Here is a 21,167-nt window from a genome sequence, read left to right on the forward strand (position 1 = left end):
GGGAGGCACCTTGAGACATGACCTCAGAACATCCCAGCCGTCCCGCAAGGAGGGGCGGTGACACTCACGAGGAGATGCATTCAGATGTGGGCTAAGTGACTCGGCTAAGGCTTTGTGCCAGCGAGCATCCAGGCTTGATCCTAAGCCAGGTTTGTGTGCCAGACTCCCAAACCCAGACCCTTCCCGGCCCGCCCCGATGCCCGTGCTCCTCCCTCTCATCCCCTGGGTTGTCTTGCTTGTTTGTGTCGAGGGCCACAGACTCTGGACAGCAGACTGCATCCTGCGTCTGCCCCTTCCCAGCTGAGTGGCCCTGGGCACATGCTTGGCCTCTCCTCATGCCTGTTTCTTCCTCCTTCAAGTGGGGATGTGCGGCCCAGCCTGGCCTCCTTTCTCCAGGGGGCCCTGAGAGCACGCATGAAAACAGGGCGGAAAGGCGTTCCAGGATGGCGGAGTGTGGTTCGAAGGTGGCATGACGGCTTTATGAAGTCAGAAGGCAGCTCTGGCCCCAGTGAATGCCAAGGGAGTGTGAGCAAGGCCCAGTCACTTGCCCAAAAAGAATACTTTTTCCTTTTAAGGCAATGAGTTAGATATTTATATGTTGAATTTTAGGGTCTGATTAAAACCGACCACTGAATGCATTTGTCTGGAAATCAAGTCCCCAGCCTTGCTTTCCAGCCTATCGTAATTCTCTACACCCCACCTCACTCCATGCTTCCCTGAGCCCTTCTGCAAATGTTCACTGAGCATTCACTGTGGTGTGCCCCTGGCCAGGTGCCGGGAAAACCGTGGTGAGGAAAAGCAGACCCATTGTGTACCATCACGTGCTGATGGCGGGGGAGACAGACAGGAACGCCACGATCAAAGGCATAAGGCTAAAATCTCAACCAGGGAAGCTTGAGGGCCATGGTGCTGGGGGTGTGACCAAGTCAGGAAGGCCAATAAAGATGAGCTAAAGTCTGAAAGAAGAGTGAGGAGAAAAGCAATCCAGGCAGAGGGAACATGTGCAGAGGAACAAAAAGAACTCTCCCTCCGGCTTGCCTCCCGCACTTCCCTCCCCTGGGACACCTTCCTCCCTGCAGGATTCCATCTCTTTTTCTTACAAGCTTCTCCATTCTCCAAAGCCAAGCTCAAATGCCTCTTCTTCCAGGAAGCCTTCCATGACTTGCCCTCCTCCTGTTCTCCAGGAGGAAATGATCTTTCCTGCCTGTGATCTCTCTCACCTCCCCATATACATCCTTGGGCCCTTATTCATTCCATCTTTAATGTAGATGCTGTATCCAGTCTTTCCAACCAGGGCATCAATCCCCAAGGGCAGGAACTCTGTCTTCTCTAGTATAGATTTGCAGTCACATAGTTCTGAGTTTATATCCTAGTTGAGGCCACTTACTCGTGGGACTTCGCATAAATGGCTCTATCTCTCCGGGTCTCTGTTTCCTTATCTGGCAAATGGGGATAATGTGCTGAGGGCGTGGTGTGGCTGCACAGGCCCCAGCTGGGCTCTGACCATCTGTGAGAGAGTCAGCTTGTCAAGGGGCTTGAAACAAAGAGGAGGGAGATAGGGTGTTTGTGATCTAGAAAGCCCCAGGGCTTTGAGGGCATACAGGGGCTTAGACCCGCTTAGACCCGGGTTTCCCGAGTTTGTCTCACGGTAAGGAATACTTGAGCCACTTGTTACAAATGCAGATTCCTGGAGCCCACTCCAGGAATTCTGATTTAGCAGGTCTGAGGTAGGGCCAAGAACTCGTGTTCCGGAAAAGCTCTCGTATAGTTCTGATGCACAATTTGGTGGAAAAATGGAGGCCCTGAGGGAGGCAGTGATTTTCACGAGTGTGATGGGTTGGATCAGTTATCTCAGCTCTGCCTCTTGGAACAGGATTGTGCACCCACACCCTTTGCCAAGTAACTCTGCAGGGCTCATTTGCTGTTGGTGACTGTGTCCCAAGCAGAGGCATGTGTTTGTGTGGCATGGCTTGGCCCGGCCACTTGTGCTCCCAGCATTCACCATAAGAGAAACGAGCCTGGGTGGCTGCTGGTCCAAGGGGAATGGGAGACATATGGAACAGACTGAATCCAACCCACATTCTGGAGTCCTGCCCAGAATAGAGAGCCCTGCTGCAGAGTAGCTAAACCCTAGCTGCCCCACAGACTAGTGAGTGAGAAAATAAATGTTCATTGTTGTAAACTACTAAGTTTTGGGGTGGTTTTGTTATGCAGCATTGTTACAGCAATAGCTGACTGATACACTGAGGTCATGCAGCAAGTCAATGGCAAAGCTGGGATTCAAACTCAGGTTTGAATCCGGTGCTTGTTTCTCACTGCATCTGTCTTTCAATCCTGAGGGCTCCCCCTTGCACCTTCTCCTCTGGAAGCCTCTCACTTCCACTCTGTTCCATCTCTAATCTCTGGGAACTAGGGTCCAGCTCAAGCAGCCAGACTCTACTCCTTGCAGCTAATAAGCTGAGGCTTCTTGAGTAGGCCTCCCTCAGGGCTCCCAAATAGGTCCAAGGGAGGCTGCTACAGCCAGGGAAAGAACTCCCTCTCCTCTACCTCCATTCCCCCCCTCTACCAGGAGCCTGGGCTTCCCTACCTCAGAGCTTTGTCCAGTTGGACAGTCTCACAGCTGAGGCTTCATAATCTGTGAGGTGTCTTTACCAACAGCTGTTGGTTCTCTCAGATTGCCTGCCTTGAGTCAGCTCCATCCGGATCCCCAATCTGAGCGGGGCTTAAATGCACCCATGACCCCACAAGAACTGCAGGCACATGCTCACAAATATGCCCTGTTGGCCACAGCGAGACCGCAACCATTCACAAACAAAACCACACTCCTTCTCATACACAAACACACAGAGAGGCACGGCCACATTCATACGTATAAATTCGTGCTCAAACACACCCCCCCTCCAAGCCCCTCACATTCAGACACACCCATGCTCATGAACGCATGTATAAATAAGAAGCCACATGGCCACAGAACATGTAATCACAATCATAAACACATGGTCGCCCAAACACATACAGTGACGCACCCACACATTCTCACACATGCACTCGCTCTCACACACCATCAAACCCAATGTCCTCAGACATACCCTGGATTGTGCCCAGGCACCATCTGTTTGTCCTAGTTAATTCCTGTCTCTTACCCTTCCTGCTTTGTGACTCAACTTCTCTGACCATCATCTGTCAAATGGGGGCATGGATGTCTCCTACTCAAGGAAGCTGGGGGTATGCAGTGAGGTCATGTATAGAAAGTACCCCTCAGCCAGGTGGAGCTGGTTGGCCCCTTTCCTTCCATGTCTTTGTTCATGCCTTTCCTCATTCTTTTTTTTTTTTTTTAATGTTTTTATTTATTTTTGAGAGAGAGACAGAGCATAAGCAGGGGAGGGGCAGAGAGAGAGAGGGAGACAAAGAATATGAAGCAGGCTCCAGGCTCCGAGCTGTCAGCACAGAGCCTGATGTGGGGCTCGAACCCACAAACCATGAGATCGTGACCTGAGCCAAAGCTGGACGCTTAACCGATGGAGCCACCCAGGCGCCCCATAAGACATTTCTTTCTATCACTCCCTTAAAATTTTTTTTGGTCCTTTAAACTACAGGTCAAATCCTGCCTCTTACAGGAAGCGTCCCTAGACCTATATCTCTGGATCCCTTGTGCACTTACTGTGTGGGTCTCACTTGACATCAGAAGGATAACCTGAGAGATTGTTAGAAATGCAGCTTCTCGAGCCATACCCAGACCTACTGAATGAGAAACTCTCGGGAATGTTTAGCCCACTCACCTTTTCTCCTGGAGCCTGGCCTCCCTTGGCTCTTCCTTGGACAGGGCCCCCCAGACCATGCTCACAGCGGAAGCTGGGCAAGGGTTGTTGACTGAATAACTGAGGGGCACACTCAGTTTTCAGCCTATAGGTCCCATGAGGTCCTTGAAAATCTCATGTGGCCCTTGGTTGGGGGATGAGGCTGGGAAGTGTCTCCTGGACCTGGGCACATGGGGGTCACTGGCGACCCAGAGGACAGTGGTCTTGGTGGAGAGAAGGGGCCAGAAGCCTGCGTGGAGTGGACTGAGGAGGGAATGGCAGCAGTGGTGAGACTGCCTTGTTTGGCAACTTTTTTTTGCTATGAGGGAAGTAGGGCAGAAGACGGAGTGACGTGGGGTCCCAGAAAGGATTATGAAAGGCGAGCTGAGGGAGGAAAGTTTGCCTGAGTTGAACCGGAGTGGGCGGGAGGCTCACAGAAGACACCTGTGGAAACTGCTAGATGTCTCCTGGCTGTGTCCCCACCGCCCACTGTGAGAGGTCTAAGTTAGGCTTCGAGGGGTCGCATCCCCTGGCCTCCTCCGTGGTTCGGTGAGGCCACACGACCAAGCTCTTTCCGGGGGAAGGTGCGCAGAAGTGACAGGTGACACTCCTGCTTACCTGGCTTGGAACATTACTGTGGCCCTGCGTCCTCTCTCTCCCACCCTCCCCGCAGGGCGGAGCACAGACAGGCCTGAACCTCAGCGTCGGTCTTGCACACAGGCAGGGGGCGTGGGGGGCGCTGACGCACACGGAAGAACCCGGGCCCCCGCGTCTCCAAGTGGATCCGATCTACCCACTAACCTGGATTGCTCACCTGTGGACTCTCACAGGGGAGAAGCCTGAATTTCTGTGTTAACTTTAAGCCACTGAACCCTTTTTGTTATAGCAGCTTCACACATACCTTCAACGACACACATTCACCAAACGACAGCGGTTATCACGAACACCATGACAACGGACAGGTAAACGCTTACCCTCCCAGGTGAGTACGGCCTTGGAAAAGCAGAAGCCACTCCACAGGGGCGAGAGGGTCTTTGATGAGGGCTGGCGGGATACTGGTTTGCACAGCAGGGCGCCGCCCTGCCCCCGGAGCGTGCATTTGAAGTGCTTACCTGCCTGGTTGGTGGTGATGTTCACGGAGGCGAACTGAGGCGAGAAGGGGCTCTGGTCGGTGACACCGTTCACGGCCTGGATCTCGAAGGTGTACTGGGTGTGAGCCAGCAGGTCACTGATGTAAATGCGCGGCTCGGTCAGGCCCAGCTGGCGGGGTGCATACTGCACGTTGTCCCCACAGCGGGTGCAGGCGCCCCGGCCTGAACCACAGCTCTTGCAGATGATGTTGTAGACGAGATCCTCACGGCCTCCTGAATCGCGGGGCGGGGTCCACTCTAGCATGAGGGAGGTCTCGTTGACACTGGAGATCACCGCCTGGGGTGCGGAGGGGATGGCTGAGGGTGGGGAGAGGTTTCGGTCAGTGGGGGGCTGTGGAGGTACGTTCCCCAAGAGACGGCTCTCTGCCCACTGCCCTGGCTCCAGCCCAGGCCCCCAAAGGCTTCCTTCGCATCCTTTCTCCCCTCCACCCATCAGAGAGATGCTTCTAGAACATAACTCTCATCTTGCTGCACATCTGCTTAACCCTTTCTCCCTGGACTCCAACCTCCTTGGTGTTTGTTACCGGGACCAGGACCAGTCTTTTTGTGTTGGGGATTACACCCACCTGATATCTATTCCCCTTCTTCCTTCTAATAGCATCCCGATTTTATTGGGGGGGGGGGCAATATGTCCAGCCAGAAGACTATATTTCCCAGCCTCCTGTGATTAAGTGCTGACCACTGAGATACGGCAGAGGTTTTTTGGTTAGGACCTTTTCTTAAAAGGGCACAGCTATAAAATGTGCCTATGTCCCTTTCCTCCTTCCTCCGTCTAGAATGTGTGTGATGGCTGGAGCTTCAGCAGCAATGCTGGACTAGGAAGTGACCCGAAGGAGAGGAGCCACATGCCGAGATTGGCAGAGCAGGAAGAGTGAGCCGGGTCCCAGAGAACTTCGCGGATTTGCCACAATTATCCCAGGGGTACCTATCTTTGGGGTTCTGTGAAGTGAGAGAATAAATCCTTATGGTTTACGTCACTGGGGTCAGCTCTGTCTCTTGTCGCCTGCAGCTGAATGCCATTCCTGTCTGATCCAGGGGTGGGGAGATTGCCCTCGTAGTCATCCCTTTCTTTGAGAACGCTGGCCTGTGATTCAGGCGGCCGCCACCAGGTTAGAACACCGGGCAGCCTCTTCTGTCACAGACACCAGGTTGGCTCTCCTTCTGCCAAGCCTCCCATTTACTGTCCCTTTGTGAATCGAGACCTTGACTTTATCCTCCATGTGACTGGCAGGAGGAGGTAAGGAGCCAGATGCCAGCTCCCTGGTAGCTGCTTGTTGGCAATCCAACCACCCCAGGATGGTCCTTTTCCAAACGGCTTTTCATTTCCCCTCCCACCAGGTGATTGGCTGCTCCCCTCTCGGGAAAGGCTGGCTGCAGCCCGACGGCTGTCCAGCCCTTGCTCTGAGCTTTCTGCACGTGGCCTCGGGACTCGGTCAGGCATTGCTCCCGAGAGGCCCCGAACGTACTTGTGCAGGGCATGTCCAGGGGGTCCAGGTCTGCTCTGTAGTAGCCGTTGCGGCAGACGCAGTTGGTCGCCCCTTCGGAAGTGGTCCGGCTGTTGATGGGGCAGTGGGTGCAGGCCTCGTCCCCTTGGTTGGCCTTGAAGGTTCCAGATGGGCAACCTGGGACAGAAGACAAGGAGAATTGCTGGAGAAACCGGAGGAGGGCTCAGAGGTCACAAGGCATGGAGAGACCCTGCAGTTTCTCGTAGACGCCACACGGCATCATGGAGGGGCCGCGAAGTGCAGTTGTTGGGAAGTCCCGTCTCCTAAAGCTCCTGGGGGCCTCCAGGCTCCAACCTGGCAGTCCCTTCTGTGCCCAGAAGGTTCCAGGCTAGCTGGCGTCTTGTCTCTGAAGCTGTCTATGGGTTCAGCTGGGGCCCCTAGCAATCCTTCTTCAAATACTCCAGGTTGGCTGAGCCACAGCTTCCAGGGTCAATCCTGACTTATTCCGAAGACCCTGAAGGGGTCTGGGGAAGCGCCCATGGCCCAGTCTTGCTCACTAATGTCTGGCTGAACCCCGATTCTTGTAACTAGATTCCTGGCTTCCAGATGATTGAGGATGATTACATTACAGTAGCAAAGTGCGGGGCATGTAGAAAGATGACGTGGGTATAGCAGGAAAGAACACTGACTTTGGAAGTGGATGGGACTGGGTCCTGGGCCTTTTACTAGCTGTGTGGCCATAGACAAGCGGCTTGCGCATTCTGAGACTCAGTTTCCTTATTTGTAAAATCATGATCCTAAGACCTATTTCTGAATCTGGCATAGTGTGTAAGGTACATGGCACGAGGCCTTGCACAGTGTGGGTGCCCAATGAGTACTAGCTGTTAGTGCAGCAGGTGTTTGATCAACTTATTTCGCTAAACGGAGCCTGCAATACCGGGGACAGCCTGAGGAGGGAAGTGTTTGCACTTGATGGGCATGTTCATCTAAGAGGGCTCTTCCAGAGGCTTCTGCCTTCTTCCCTGCTCTGGGGGGACTGCTCAGGATCTGGGTTCAGGCCCTGCAGCTCAGGGCTCAGGTTCTACAAGAAATGACCAGTCCTATGTGGACCAGTGTGCAAATCCACCCTACCCTCTTCCTCCTAGCCCTGGGCTGGGAATCGGGAGGCCTGGGGTCCAGGCCCTGTCCCTTTCCTGGCCTGTTTCTTCTCCTGCTTACTGGGGTTCATAATCCCACCTCTGCTGTGATCTTGGGAGGGAGGATCATGGAAGGGGTAACTGAGAAGGCGGATGGGGAAGAGCTTTGCAACAGGCAAGTTCCTCCTTGGAATGAAATGCGGCTACACTGTCCCCGGGCCAGGGACGCTCACATTCCATGCCTGTGTGCTGTGTGACCTTTGGCAAGCCATCTCTGCCTCTCAGAGCATCACTTTCCTCATATGTAAATGGCTAACATAAATTTCCCTCGATTATTTTTCCAGCCCCAGTCTCCAAGCTTATCCTCCAAGTTCCCATCTTAGCAAACTGCCCTCCTCTCAAGTCTTCAACCGGCTCCAGCCTCGGAGACCCCACCCTTTTTGGGGCTTCTGTTACTTGAGATCGGAAAGCTTTACTCCCCTGCCATAATTATTCATCAAGGGGTCCCCTGGCCGTGCTCTTGGCTCCCTCAGGATCGGAGCCCTGTCTGATTCACGGCTCCTTCCCCTGTGCCCAGCACAGAACCCAGCACTCAGGAGATGCTCCATTAACACCGCTTGAAGTTGCCTTGCCTAAGCGGGAAGAGCTTGGGCTTTGGGGATCGTGCGAGCAGGAAGGCAGTGGAGAACGGTGGCTGGTGTGCAGGCTGCTTGGCCAATCCCCAGCAGTATGACCTCGGGCCAGTCGCTTAAGCTATTTCCTTCCTGCAAAATGGGGACAACAGCATCTATGTTCTATAATTGCTGTGAGGATCACACTGGTTAATTTAGGCAAAAATGCCCGGAATAATTCCTGGCGTTATTGAACGGTATCTGGTTCAAATACCAATCTGCTGGGTGACCTCAGACAAGCAGTTCACCTTCTCTGAGCTAAAGTTTTCTCATTGCTGAGAGAGCATCTACCCCATAAAGTGGACTCCATGCGATGGCCAGTGTCTGGCATGGGGGTGGGGAAAGGTTGTGGTTACAATCTCAGGGCTTTGCTGGATGACACAAGCGTGCAGTAAATAAGCCACACACAAGTCCCCCTGGGACACTAGGAAGCAGCACCCTCCCCCTGGGGTCCTAGTTTACCTGCCATTTGGAGGGGGCTTCCAGAAGGTGGCAACCGACTTAACAGACAGCGACACTGGCTGATGTCACCTGGACCAGGCCCTGTGGGGATCCTGAAGAGCCAGCTCCAGTCCAGTCCTTAAGAAACTGCCAGGCAAGGGCCAAGTCAGGACTTTGACATAACCATTCAGGCCACAGTGACACCAAGGAGGATGGCAGTGAGTGCTCTGGGGAGTTTTTAGGGCTTCTGCTGTACAGCTGGGGATACCAGGCCTTCAGAGTGTAAGTACGAAGCAGCCAACATTTACCGAGTAGTTTTTGAAAATGTTTATTTATTTTGAGAGAGAGAGAGAGAGCAAGCCAGGGTGGGGGTGGGGGGGCAGAGAGAGAGGGAAAGAGAAAGGGAGAGAGAATCCTAAGCAGCCTCTGTGCTCTCAGCACAGTGCCTGATGTGGGGGGCTCGATCCCACAAACCACAAGATCAGGACCTGAGCTGAAATCAAGAGTTGGATGCTCAGCTGACTGAGCCACCCAGGCAGCCCTTACTGAGTACTTACTAAATACTGGCACTGTGCTAAGTACTTAACCCATAGTAACCCATCCAGTCCTTACCCAGCCCTGTGATGGAGGGAGTGTTATCGCCTGCATTTTCAGATGGAGGCATGAAGGCACAGAGGTGGAGTAATTTGCTAGGATGTGAGCTTACCGTGGCACAGTTGAGATTCAATCTTGGGTGGTCTGACTCTAGAGGCTTCCCTAACCACCACACTACACTGCCCTTATGCAACTTGCATTGTTGTCAAAGGTCTGTGAGTGCTGGGCAGGGATTGGCAGCTCCTGGGTGGGTGCCCAGAGCTCTCTCCACTTGACTGCACTGGCTTTGGGGTCCTGAGTCCTCCTGCCCTCCTTCCTTCTTACTTTCCTCTCAGGCACCAGAGTTTCCCTGCTGTCTGGATAAAGAGGGCCATCTTGGCACTATCCAGTCAGCTCTGGCTCTCGTTAAGTGATTGATCTCTCTGAGCCTCAGTTTCCTCTGCTGTAAAGTGGGGGTACAGGGCTCCTGTGAAGGGGGGGGGTCTAGGACCATCCTAATAGATGCCAAAAGGTTTTGATCCCAAGATCAGGACCCTCCTGGCTCCCTTTCGGGCAAGAGCCGGCCCAGCTTAGCACATCTCTCCCATCTGCTGGTAATTCCTGGGGCCTGGCTGGTGAGTGGCTGCCCACAGTCTCCTCTGTGCCGTGCCAGCCCCTCCATCTGGGCCACCTTCCTGGCTGTCCTTCCCAGTCACCACATCCTGGCCCCATCTCAGACTCCCCAGGCTGCCTCCTTCAGAAGCCTTCCCTCTTTTAGGTGTCCGGCTGGACACCCCTCCGCCTTCTCACTGGGCGGCTATGGTTTCTGTATCTCTCGGCACCGTGCTTCACAAAACCCACTCTTTCGTCTTGCAAGGTGACGTCACTCTCCACCCAGTCCCCCGGAACCCTGGATGCCTCCTCCCTCCCCTCACCCCCTGCGGCCAATTATCAGGTCTTCCCCCCACTCAGCAGTGCCCCGTCCTGGCTCTTCCCTCCTACTGTTCCACCCATGCGGGCATCCAGAAAGCTCTTCTTACCTACTCCTTAGCCTCTCATGGCCATCTGGCCTCCTCCTGCCCACGCTCCAGAGCCAGCTTTCTAAAGTACAAACCTTTTTGTGCCACTTAAAAATCCACAATGGCACACAATGGAATATTATTTGGCCGTAAAAAGGAATAAAACACTGATACGTGCTACAACGTGGATGAACCCTGAAAACACTGTGCTTAGTGAAAGAAGCCAGTCACAAAAGGCTACATGTTGTATGCTTCCCTTTATCTAAAAGTGTCCAGAGCAGCGATCTCTAGAGACAGAAGTAGCTTAGTGGTTGCCAGGGACAGGGGAGAGCAGAGAATGGAGAGTGACCGCTAATGGGCAAGAGGGTTTCTTTCTGAGGTGATGAACATGTTCTAAAATTGACTGCAGTGACAGTTGCACAATTCTATGAATACACCAAAAATCACTGAATTGTACAATTTAGCTGAATTCTATGGTATGTGCATCACGTCACAATAAAACTGCTATTAAAAAAAAAAAATCCGCAACAGCTCCCCAAACTGCTCAGGGCCCCCAGGCCCCCAGGGCTGGCACCTGCCTGCCTCTCAGTGCCCACCACCCTGAGCTTTGTGCTGTTCTGCACAGTCCACTACATGTGGTGCCTGCCCCAGGCCTGCCTCCACACCTCTGGCCTCTGTCCACCCTGCCCTCATTCCCTGCAATGCCTTCCCCTTGTCATCAAACTCCTATACCCCTTTAAGACCTGGCTTAGGTACTCCTCTTCCAGGAAGCCTTTCCTGGAGGGAAGGCTTCTTTGTCTCTCTCTTTTTTTTTTTTAATGTTTATTTATTTATTTTGAGAGCGAGAGGGTGTGTGGTGTGGGTGTGTGAGCGGCAAAGAGAAAGGGAGAAAGAGAATCCCTAGCAGGCTCCGCACCGTCAGCACAGAGTGTGTGATGCAGGGCTCGGGCTCATGAACTGTGAGATCACGACCTGAGCTGAAACCAAGAGTCGGAGGCTTAACCGACGGAGCCACCCGGGTGTCCCAGAGGTGCCTGTTTTGCTTACTTAGTCATGAATCTGTAAGTGCCTGGCTGGACTGTGAATTCCCAGTCCTATGCCGGGTGCCTAGCAGGTGACAGGTAGTGATAAAGCTGCAAGAGCGTCCAGTGCAACCCCCTTATCCGACGTTGGGGGAAACTGAGGCCCAAAGAGGGGCAGACACACCTGGCTCTTCAGCAGCAGAGGCAGATTCTGATACCAGGTATACTGTGTGAGCCGGGGGAGGCCCTCAGCTCTGGTCCGCCACCTCCTTGCCCACAGAGAGGTCAGGAACCGCGGCCCGCCCTCAGTGCCCAGTGCCCTAGGGGACGTGCTACTCCTAGCTTCTCAGCTGGGAAGGCATTCAGTCCTGCCAACATCCGGGTTTCATGCACAGAACTGGGAAGAAAACGGACCTGGAGGCCGTGCCTCTGACAGGTGCCTTCTCTGAGACTCAGTCCCCTCCTCCGGAAAGGGGGCTGATGATACGTGCAAGGTATGGATGCAGTCAGAGTCTCTGCGTGGCTCTCCCTGACCCACTTCTGCCTCCCCTCTAATCCCCCACACTCACGGGAGAGATCTGAATGAATCGGACCCACCACACTCTGCTTATTTTAAACTCACAGGTGGCTCCCCGTGGCTCTGAGAACTACCCCACACCCAGCCCTGGTCCGAGAAGCCCGCCGGGCTGGCTCTGTGGTCTTCCTGGCATTTCTGGACACTTCTCTCACTCAATTGCACTCCAGCCCCTCGGTTGGCAAGAGTGCCCCTGCCTCAGGGCCTTTGGCCATGCTGTCTCTCTGCCTGGAGCACTGTCTCTGCTTCCTATGGTTGACCTGCTTCTTCTTTCAGGCCCCAGCTTTCTTTTTTTTTTTTTAATTTTTTTTTTTTTTAAAATTTTTTTTTTCAACGTTTTTTATTTATTTTTGGGACAGAGAGAGACAGAGCATGAACGGGGGAGGGGCAGAGAGAGAGGGAGACACAGAATCTGAAACAGGCTCCAGGCTCCGAGCCATCAGCCCAGAGCCTGACGCGGGGCTCGAACTCACAGACCGCGAGATCGTGACCTGGCTGAAGTCGGACGCTTAACCGACTGCGCCACCCAGGCGCCCCATTTTTTTTTTTTTTTTTAATTTTTAAAAAATCTTTATTTATTTTTGAGAGAGAGAGAGAGAGAGAGCGCAAGTGGGGGAGGAACAGGGAGACACAGAATCCAAAGCAGGCTCCAGGCTCTGAGCTGTCAGCACAGAGCCTGACATGGGGCTTGAACTCACCAACTATGAGTTCATGACCTGAGGTGTAGTTGGATGCTTAACCGACTGAGCCACCCAGGCGCCTCTCAGGCCCCAGCTTTAATGTCACTTCCCAGAGAGGCCCTCCCTGACCACCCTGGCCAGAGTGATTCTCTCATTACACTCTGTCTCAGTCTGTTTCCTTTGTTGACACTCATCTCGAATTGTAATTATATTAGAAAACAGCTTATAAAATGTGTGGTGTCTTTTCCCTGCCTGGGAAGTGCCTGCAGAGGGGAAGAGGAACTAGGTTTGTCTGGCTCTCTCGTTGGTTCCCTAACTCCTGGCAAAGTGGTGGGAGCATAGTAGCTGCTCAATACATGTACTTGTCGCATAAACGAATATGCCCTTTACAGGGTGCCATGAGAAAATACTTGGCCAAGCAAATGCCAGGCTCGGTGCCACCGTCACCATGTCAATTTCATCTGGCTCCGTGTCTGCTCAGATCCCACTCCACTTCCCATCTTCTGTCCCCATGGGTCATCCCAGGGGGCTGTCCCCTTATGGTGACAACTCATCCTGCTTTTCAAACTGGAAGTCCCGTGTCCCAGAAACGTCCTCGGTCTCTGGTAACCTGACCCTCTGGTACACTTCTCTGGCCCTATCTGGTCACCTCTCTCGCCTGTTTGCTGTTCCCTAGATGCCCTGGCTGCACGTGCAAGGGCCCCTTTGCTTGAATGTCCTTCTGCCCATCAGGGATGGGGTTCTGAGATGGACGCCTCTGGGAGGCCGGCCTCCACTCTCTACAGCAGACACCTCAGACCCCTACTGTGGCACATCAGACACACTCTCTGGGCAGTGGTGTCCTGCTCAATGGCCCTCTGGGGCGGGGAAGGGGGGCGGGAAGCCCTGATTGGTCACCTTTGTCAATTTCGGTGGCAAAGCTCCCACTAGGACAAATTTCAAGCTACCAGTCTGAGATAACTGAACGTGGAGTTGGGAAGAAATGTGCATGGCTGGCTCTTGAAAGCCAGGCTGGTACCAACCAGCTCCATCCTACCACGGACCTCACCCCTCCGCCACTTATCTGTGTGCTGCTCCCCGGTGGATGGACCCTGGTTGGGGGAGGGGTTGGGTCTTCAGTCTCCACATCCCCAGTGCCAGGTCTGGCACATAATTGGTGCTCAGTCAGCTCAGTTTGCTAGCTGAGGGCAGGTCTGTCTCCCCGAGTGGACGGTGGGGGGCTCAACAGCAGGGGCTGTGGGTTTGGTGGGCTAATATCCACACAGAACACACAGCAAGTTCTGTAGCATATACATGTTAGCTATTATTACTCACCCAGAGTGCAAGGGTGGTAATAATTCTCATTTATCATGTGCTTTCCAGGTGCTGAGGCCAGTGCAAGTGATTGGCACGGAATCTCTCATTAAATCCACCTGACCACCCACTGAAGTGGTACCATTATCACCCCCCCCCCTTTTACGCACGAGGAAACTGAGGCTTGGCAAGGGGGAAGGTGAAATGGCGATGCCGAGGTCACATAGCTACTAAATGACAGAGCTGAGGTTTGACCCCAGGTCTGTGGGATTCCAAAAACCTTGCGCTCAGGTATTCCTGGACGTAGAAATTATCGCACGGCTTGAACGTCATTACTGGAGACCCTGTCGTCAGGCCTAAGAGGGGACAGGGCTTGCCGGGTCACTCAGCAAGACAGAGGCGAAGTCTGGCCCCACACACCTGGGGACTTGGGACCAAAGCAGCCAGTCAGCGCCCGCCTTCTGCAGACACCCAGATCCCTTGGCCAGGCAACCCCAGGCAGGGATGGCAGCTGGCCGGGAGAGGGAGGGAGGATTATGGGGAAACAGATTTTCTCCCCACCTGCCCCCTGGGCTCCGGGATAGGTGATAATTGACCGAGTGAGCCCTGAGTCAGGCCGAGGCAGGGCTCCATCTGGACCTGGCACGGCGAGGCCGCTAATTGGCGCTGGGTGATCTTTGCAGCCTCCCTGCCAGGCTTGCAGGTCCTTTGCTGTCTTCCCAGAGACTCCGGTTTAATCCCCAGACGACCGATGCCACGGTGGAGTCAAACGCTCCGTCAGGCCCAGTGTGCCAGGCCTTGGGGGTGGGGAAGGAGCTTCTCCGCCTCCCTGGGGGTCCCGTAGAGCAGAGGGCTCTGTCCGGGCAGAGGCGGCTTCACCTTCTAGCTCCCGAGCGCCCGAGCAGGAGGTCTGATGAAACGGAACCTGGGTGTGGACCGTGGAGCCGGCTGCCTGGGCTGAATCCCAGGCCTGCCTCTGGCTAACGGTGTGACCAGGGACAACGTACCTCACTCTCAGCACCCTTGTCTGTATAATGGGGAGAATGATAACACCGACCTTCTATTTGGTGGGGAGAGGACGTGAGTTAATCTAGAAAAAGCACGGGCAGCAGTGCCTGCCTAGGGCGCACTGAGCCCTCCACAAGTGTCTGCTGTTACTATCTCCGTTCATTCTTGGCCCCCCACTTGCTGTGTGCCAAGCCTTGGGGGTACAGAGACAAAAAAGATGTGGTGGTCCCTGCCCTCAGGAGTCTGTGTCCAGTCGGAGAGATGCTGAGTTACGAATTGATTCAATAGGCATGTATTGAGTCCCTGTTATGTGCCAGGCACGTGACACGGAGACAAAGGCCCAGGCCCTGCCTGTAAGAGGCCATGACTGAGCAGGGGGCCGGCACACCTTCCCCTGACCAGACCTGACTGCTGGCCACTCTGGGCAGAGGGAGCGGGCTCCAGGCTCAGCAGTGCCAGGTTGGAAGGGCAGCCGGCTCACTTTCCTGCCTTGGGGTCTCCAAGAAGTTCTGGGTTTGGGTTGGGGAGAGGAGTTTGAGCGGGCGGCGGAGAGTTCTGGGCCCAGAGAGGGGAGGCTGGGCTAGGCTGCCCCTGTGGCTCCCTGCTCCCCTTGCTCTGTGAGCCCGGGCCACTTCCTGCCCACTCTGGGCTGGCCTCTACGGCCTCTCCCAGGTGTGGGACTCTGGCTATGGCCAGGCTCAGGCACCCAGTCCTGGGTCCTATGTTCTTCAATTGTGGATCAACCGATCTGTGTATTTTCAGGGCGTTGTGCTGTGACTATGTCTGAGTGGAGCTTGCGGTATTCCCGTGGTGGAGCAAGGGGGGTTTGGGGGGTCTTCCCCATGCAAAGTGGCTTTTGCATTTTGCACGCTTCCTCCTCTTGCGACTGAGGTTAAACCAGTGGAGTCAGTCCCCCTGGACTGAACTGGGCAGGGTGCCTGATCCTTTGTGGCATGGGCACAGCCACGCTGGAAGCCGGTGGCAAGCTTCTGGGCTAGGAGGGACTTCCCACCACTGTGTACCTACCAGGCACCTGCCTGGTGCTGGGCCAGCAGCTTCCTCAGCTCCTAACCTCACTCAGTCTGCACAGTCACCCTGTGCAGTAGGAGGTGCTGTCTCCATTTTAGAGATAAGGAAACTGAGGCTCACAGAGAGGAATGCCTCGTCCAAAGTCAGTCAGAGGCTGTGACCCACAGTTCTTCCTAACTCCTGTCTCTGAGGCTCTCAGTGTTCCAGCTTGACGAAGGGTGCCCCCCGCATCTTCTACCTTTCTCCCTGTCTCCTCCCCTGAGAAGGGGGGCCCTGCCTGGCCAGGTTAAGTCCAGGGAGCGCCTCAGGCTCATTCCCCTGCTGTGGTAGCTCCTCCTGGGACCACCCAGGGGATGTCAGTCATCCTGCCTCCGCCGCCCCCCCACCCCAACTCCCCCACATGCCCAGGCTACCCCCGCCTGCCCCTGCCGGGACCTGGGCTCTGTGGATCCCTGCCAGCAGCTGGCAGGACGACAGAAGTCAGAAGGCAGCGGCAGGAACTGTGTTAACACGTCTCCTCTTTCCCTGAGGGGGGGGATCCCAGGGCCTCCCCAAGCCAGCTTCCACACCGGCCATCTGTGGCGTCCCTCCTCTGCTCGAGACCCTTCAATGCATCCCTGTGCCTGTGGCGAGCCCAGCCTGCTTTGGCCTCCCCTCCATGGTCCACCTTGCCAGCCGGAGTTCCTGGCACCTCTTAGCCGCACCCTGGGCCCCAGTTGCAGCCAGCGGCTTCCAGCTCCCCCACCAGCTGTGTTCTGTCCTCCTTCTGGGCCTTTGCTCAGGCCGTTCCCTCTGCCCCAGCACCAGCCTGGCTAACTCCTTTTTATCCTTCCAGCTCGGCTCCACCCAAATCACCTTCTGGCCTTCTTCTAGGATACCATCCCGGACCGGGCCTGGGTTTGGGGCCTCTCTCCCATGCTCCTGAAGCACTGTCACTTTGCCTCTGCTGCCGCATGATTAAATGGTTGTAAGTGTCTGCCTCCTGCACTTGGCCCTGCGCCTGGTGGCAGCAGGCACCCACAATGTCTAGAACCCCCCAGCACCAGTGGCCGAGAGGTGACGGACAGAAGGCCTCAGGAAGTGTGTATTGACTGACTGACTGAGGTTCAGAAATACAGAATTTTATGCTCAAGGTCACTCAACTGGTGGGCGGACTGGAGACTTTGTTCTAGGCCTCCAGAGCTCTCCAGACCATGTCAGAGCCCCCAGAGCTCTTTCCTGTGCCCCAGGGATGGGGTCTCAAGCCATCCCACCTTCCTGCTTCTTGGCACTTGGTTAATACCTGTCTCTACCTCCCACCTTTCCACCTGCCCAACTGTGAGCATCATGAGGCAGCCACACCGTGCCTGCCCTGCTCACTGCCTGGCACAGAGCAGGCCCTCTGGACACCTCACTGAACGACAGGCTAGAAGGCCTGTAGGTCCCACAGCCCCAAAGCCAGAGTAATCAGAACTTCCATGACCATTGTCATGTGTCTTTTGACCTCTCTGCCCTAGTTGTATTTGTGTGTATGTGTGGAGTAGGAGTGGAGCTCACGGTCTCCTGGGGAGCCACGCCCTGAACCCCACATCCTGCAAAGGCAGGTTTCACGCCTGGCCTGTCCAGGCCCTGGATCCTATGTGAGGGCCACAGGTCCCGGCTCTGGCCGCCTCCCTTCGTGCCGTCCCCACACAGGGGCTGAGAGCTCCTGCACGCCCCGCAGGCAGCCCCATTCCTCCAATTTCCTCCCAATTAATCAAGCTCTGAACTTTTTAATTATCTGCCTGCAGGGTGACTCCCCACTCTGGTGAAGCAATTAAGGACATTTTCAAGTGCTGAGTGGCTGCAGGCAGGCAGCTTTGACCAGGCCCTGATGGAGGAGGTGAGCGGAGGGACTGGCTGGTGACAGGAAGGGTGGACAGGAATGCCCCTGAGCCGTGGGGCTGCTGGGAGGCTGTCCTGGAGTCCTGGCCGGGGCCATTCCAGGAATCTGGGGCCACACTGTCCAGGGCCACCCCCATCTTCATTCGACAGCCCAGTCTCTGCAGCTATCTGGCTTCACAGGTCCCGGACAGTGACTACGTGCTGGGCACTGGGTTAGGGGCTTTACATTCTTACTGAATCCTCACCTTGACCTTGGGAGTAGGAAATATAATCTCTGTTTTAAAGATGAGGAGGGGCACCTGGGTGGCTCAGTCGGTTGAGCGTCCGACTTCGGCTCAGGTCACGATCTCCCAGTTCGTGGGTTCGAGCCCCGCATCAGGCTCTGTGCTGACCGCTTGCTCAGAGCCTGGAGCCTGCTTCAGATTCGGTGTCTCTTCTCTCTCTGCCCCTCCCCCGCTCACGCTTTGTCTCACTCTGTTTCTCAAAAATAAATAAATGTAAAAAAAAAGAAATTAAAAAAATAAAGATGAGGAAACAGAGGTTCAATAACATTAGGTGATTTCGGAGACGCAGGTGGCATTTGAAGCCAACTCTGAGTCCACATCCACTCTATTCTAATGTCTCTCGGAGATCAGGATGGCCCTTCAAAGTGCCCAGGGTCACTGAGGAAGGTGGGGGTGGGTGGGTCGGGGGAAGCCTTTGGAGATGCCACCTGAGCTTGAGATCTGCTGAAGAACATGGCTCTCCACGTGCAGGGTGGATGGCGGGAAAGGGCACTGCAGGCAGAGGGGACAGCCTGTGCACGGGCACGGAGGCATGAAATGGCATGGTGTGTGTGGGGGGGGGACTACAAATATTTCAGGGTCACTGAAGCATGAAGTTCGAGGCTGGGAGAGGTGGGAGATGAGGCTGGAGAGGCAGGTTGGGGTCTGGGTCACTGGAAATCAGGAGAACCTTCACGATCTTCTGGTCCAAGCTCCTCATTTTATGACTACAGAATACACAACCTAGACGGCACCAGTGACTTGCCTAAAGCCACCCAGCAAATTAGTGGCTGACGGAGACTGGGCTGCAGCCCAGGAATCCTGACACGGAGATTGGAAGGGAAGAGAGAGGGGCGGAGGGGTGGTGGCCGTCAGATCACTGCAGGAGCCTCCCACCTGGTTTCCTGGCCTTCCCCCTTGCCCTCTTACCTCTCTACTCGCCTCTGGCTGCAGTCTGTTGTTGACATATCAGCCAGAGGGATCCTGCAGAACAGGAATCAACTGTGTGTTGCTCCTCTGCTCAAAGATCTTCCACAGCTCCCACCTCACTCTGACTAAAAACCAATAGCCTACCAAAGCCCCCTTTACCTCTCTGGTTTAATTTATCCATGGTATTTTATTCTGTGTGATGTCATTGTATCCCTCTCACCTCTCTGAACTTACCTCCTACTACTTTCCCTCCTGTCTACTCCACTCTAGCTGCCCTGGCCTCCTGCCTATCCTGGAAACATCAGGCCTCCTCTGGACTCAGGGCCTTTGCACATGCTGTTTCCTCTGCCTGGTTCAAGTCCTAGCTCAGCTACTTCTTCACTGTGTCCCTCTCTGAGCCCCATATCCCTCATCTATAAATGGGGTTAATGCTGCACACCTCACTTTCCTCCCCAGGCTAACAGGGGATCCTAATGAGAAAGTGGGGAACAGATAGAGCTCCACAAAAGCCCTCCCTCCAGCTCTAGGCTATCACTGCGAGAGGGCTTGTAAAGGTCCTCACTGGGTCCTTGAGGAAACAGGCCCTTTGATGAGCAGTGGACTCCAGGCCCCCAGACCTTAAGCTGGATCGGCACGCTGGAGCCTCCCAGCCTGTAATCCTCGGGACTCACAGATGCTGGAGAAGCAAGTGTTAAATAATAATCACGATGTGCCGGAGGGGAAGCCGGATGTGTTGGAAAGCTTGACACATCTGGCAGGGCCAGCCCCAAGTCCCCCAGCACATCTGGCTGCTGTATTGACAGGTGGTGTAGCGGGTCACTGAGGAAGGGCCTTGTGGGCCCGGTCCTGGTACCATGAGGGGCTGATGGCCGGATGGAGCTGGAGAGCATCTCCCAAGCTGCCCACGGACCACAGCCCCCTTGTGGGTCCCCTTCAGGCCTTCCACTGTACTTCGGTGGCTGTGTTCTAAGAGGCCGACTTAGGTCCCCGAACCTGGTCTGCCAGATTCCAAAACCCCTGCCTCGTTTTGTGGGCCCGGCCGCCCCCGCTGGGGCTTGGGGAGCCGGGAAAGCCCCCTCCCCTCTCCAGCCTGGGGGGTGTATTTTCAGGGTCACCTCATGTAGCACTTCCCTTTCTATGGGATCCAGAAATGCGGTCATCAGCTCCACCTGAGGGAGCCCCCTGGGTTGAGACTGGCCTCCTCCCTCCGCCCACCTGCCCCAAGAAAGCCATGGTCATTAATAAAGGACACAATTAGCTGTCAGCGGAGAACATGTCTGGAATTTTTTACCTGCTCCGTGCGCCCGGTTAAGGCAACAAACCCTGGACCCCCCGGGGAAGCAGCTACCACACACCTTTCGGGGGCCCCCTCGCCTGGGCCCACGGCAGGAGGGGCCTGTGACTTTTCCAGTGTGGGCTCCACAGGCCTGGGCCTGCACGGGGCAGTTTTTTCCAGGCCAGTGGAGAAAGTGACACAGTGAGAGAGATTTCCTGGCACAAGTTGGTTTTTTCAACCCAACAGGCAATACAATTCAATACAATCTTCTCCCCCTTTCTGTGCTCACTTAGAGTCTTTAGGGCTAGAAGGACTTTAGAGAAAAGCTAGTTCAATCTCTCATTTCACACCTCATTTTACAGCTCGGGAAACAGAGGCCCAGGGAGGGGAAGTGACCTTGTTTGTGGCGCAGGGAAATAAATACGCTTCTCTTTAACGCAACCTGGGTTTGTAGCCAAAGTCCAAAGGCATGTTCCAGAGACTCTCACAGTCACTCTCCACACACCGCCAAGTCCCGGCCGTGCTGAGGCCGGGGAGGAAGAGCGGCGAACGAGGAAGACGGGGGCCCTGCCCTCATGATGCTGAGGGTCTAGGACAGCAAGGGGGACAGAAGCACCGGACAAACATAAACACTGTACACAGTTCGTGATGGCCACGAAGGTGACAGCCACAGGCTGAGGCAGGTGTGGGGCGTCTCTGTAGGGAGTGTGGCCTTTCTGAAAAGTGGCGTTTAAAAAGGCAGTCCCTGGGGAGAGAAGCACACTTGGCCGAGCGGGAGCAAAATTTGCAAAGGTGGTACAAGCCCAGTGCCTCAGTTTCTCATTCATTGTAATGGGGGAAGAGCCGGATGTTATTGGGCACTTGGTGCCCACTTGGCCCCAGCTATCTATGACCCTACACAGACACTACTATGCCTGTGAAGGCACTTCCTGCTTGGGCACCTCTGCCCTAACAATGCCACGGGGTTGGGATTTGTCACCCCTATTCCTCAGATCA

The 21,167-nt window shown here is 54.9% G+C and overlaps 1 protein-coding gene across 3 annotated transcripts in view; it reads right to left on the bottom strand.

The window, feature by feature from the left end:
* The window catches only part of EPHB2 (EPH receptor B2), a 188,617-nt gene that overhangs the window by 39,103 nt on the left and 128,347 nt on the right, over positions 1 to 21,167 (bottom strand). For all 3 annotated transcript variants that reach the window (XM_078452229.2, XM_078452228.2, XM_078452230.2), the window contains exons 4-5: positions 6,415 to 6,570; positions 4,910 to 5,245 (exon numbers count right to left, since the gene is read on the bottom strand). In XM_078452229.2, coding sequence (XP_078308355.2) covers positions 4,910 to 5,245; positions 6,415 to 6,570 — 492 coding nt within the window. The remainder of the gene's footprint in view (positions 1 to 4,909; positions 5,246 to 6,414; positions 6,571 to 21,167) is intronic.

Source organism: Panthera onca, chromosome C1 (genome assembly GCF_046562875.1).
Source record: "Panthera onca isolate mPanOnc1 chromosome C1, mPanOnc1 haplotype 2, whole genome shotgun sequence".
In the NCBI taxonomy this organism is placed as follows: Eukaryota; Metazoa; Chordata; class Mammalia; order Carnivora; family Felidae; genus Panthera; species Panthera onca.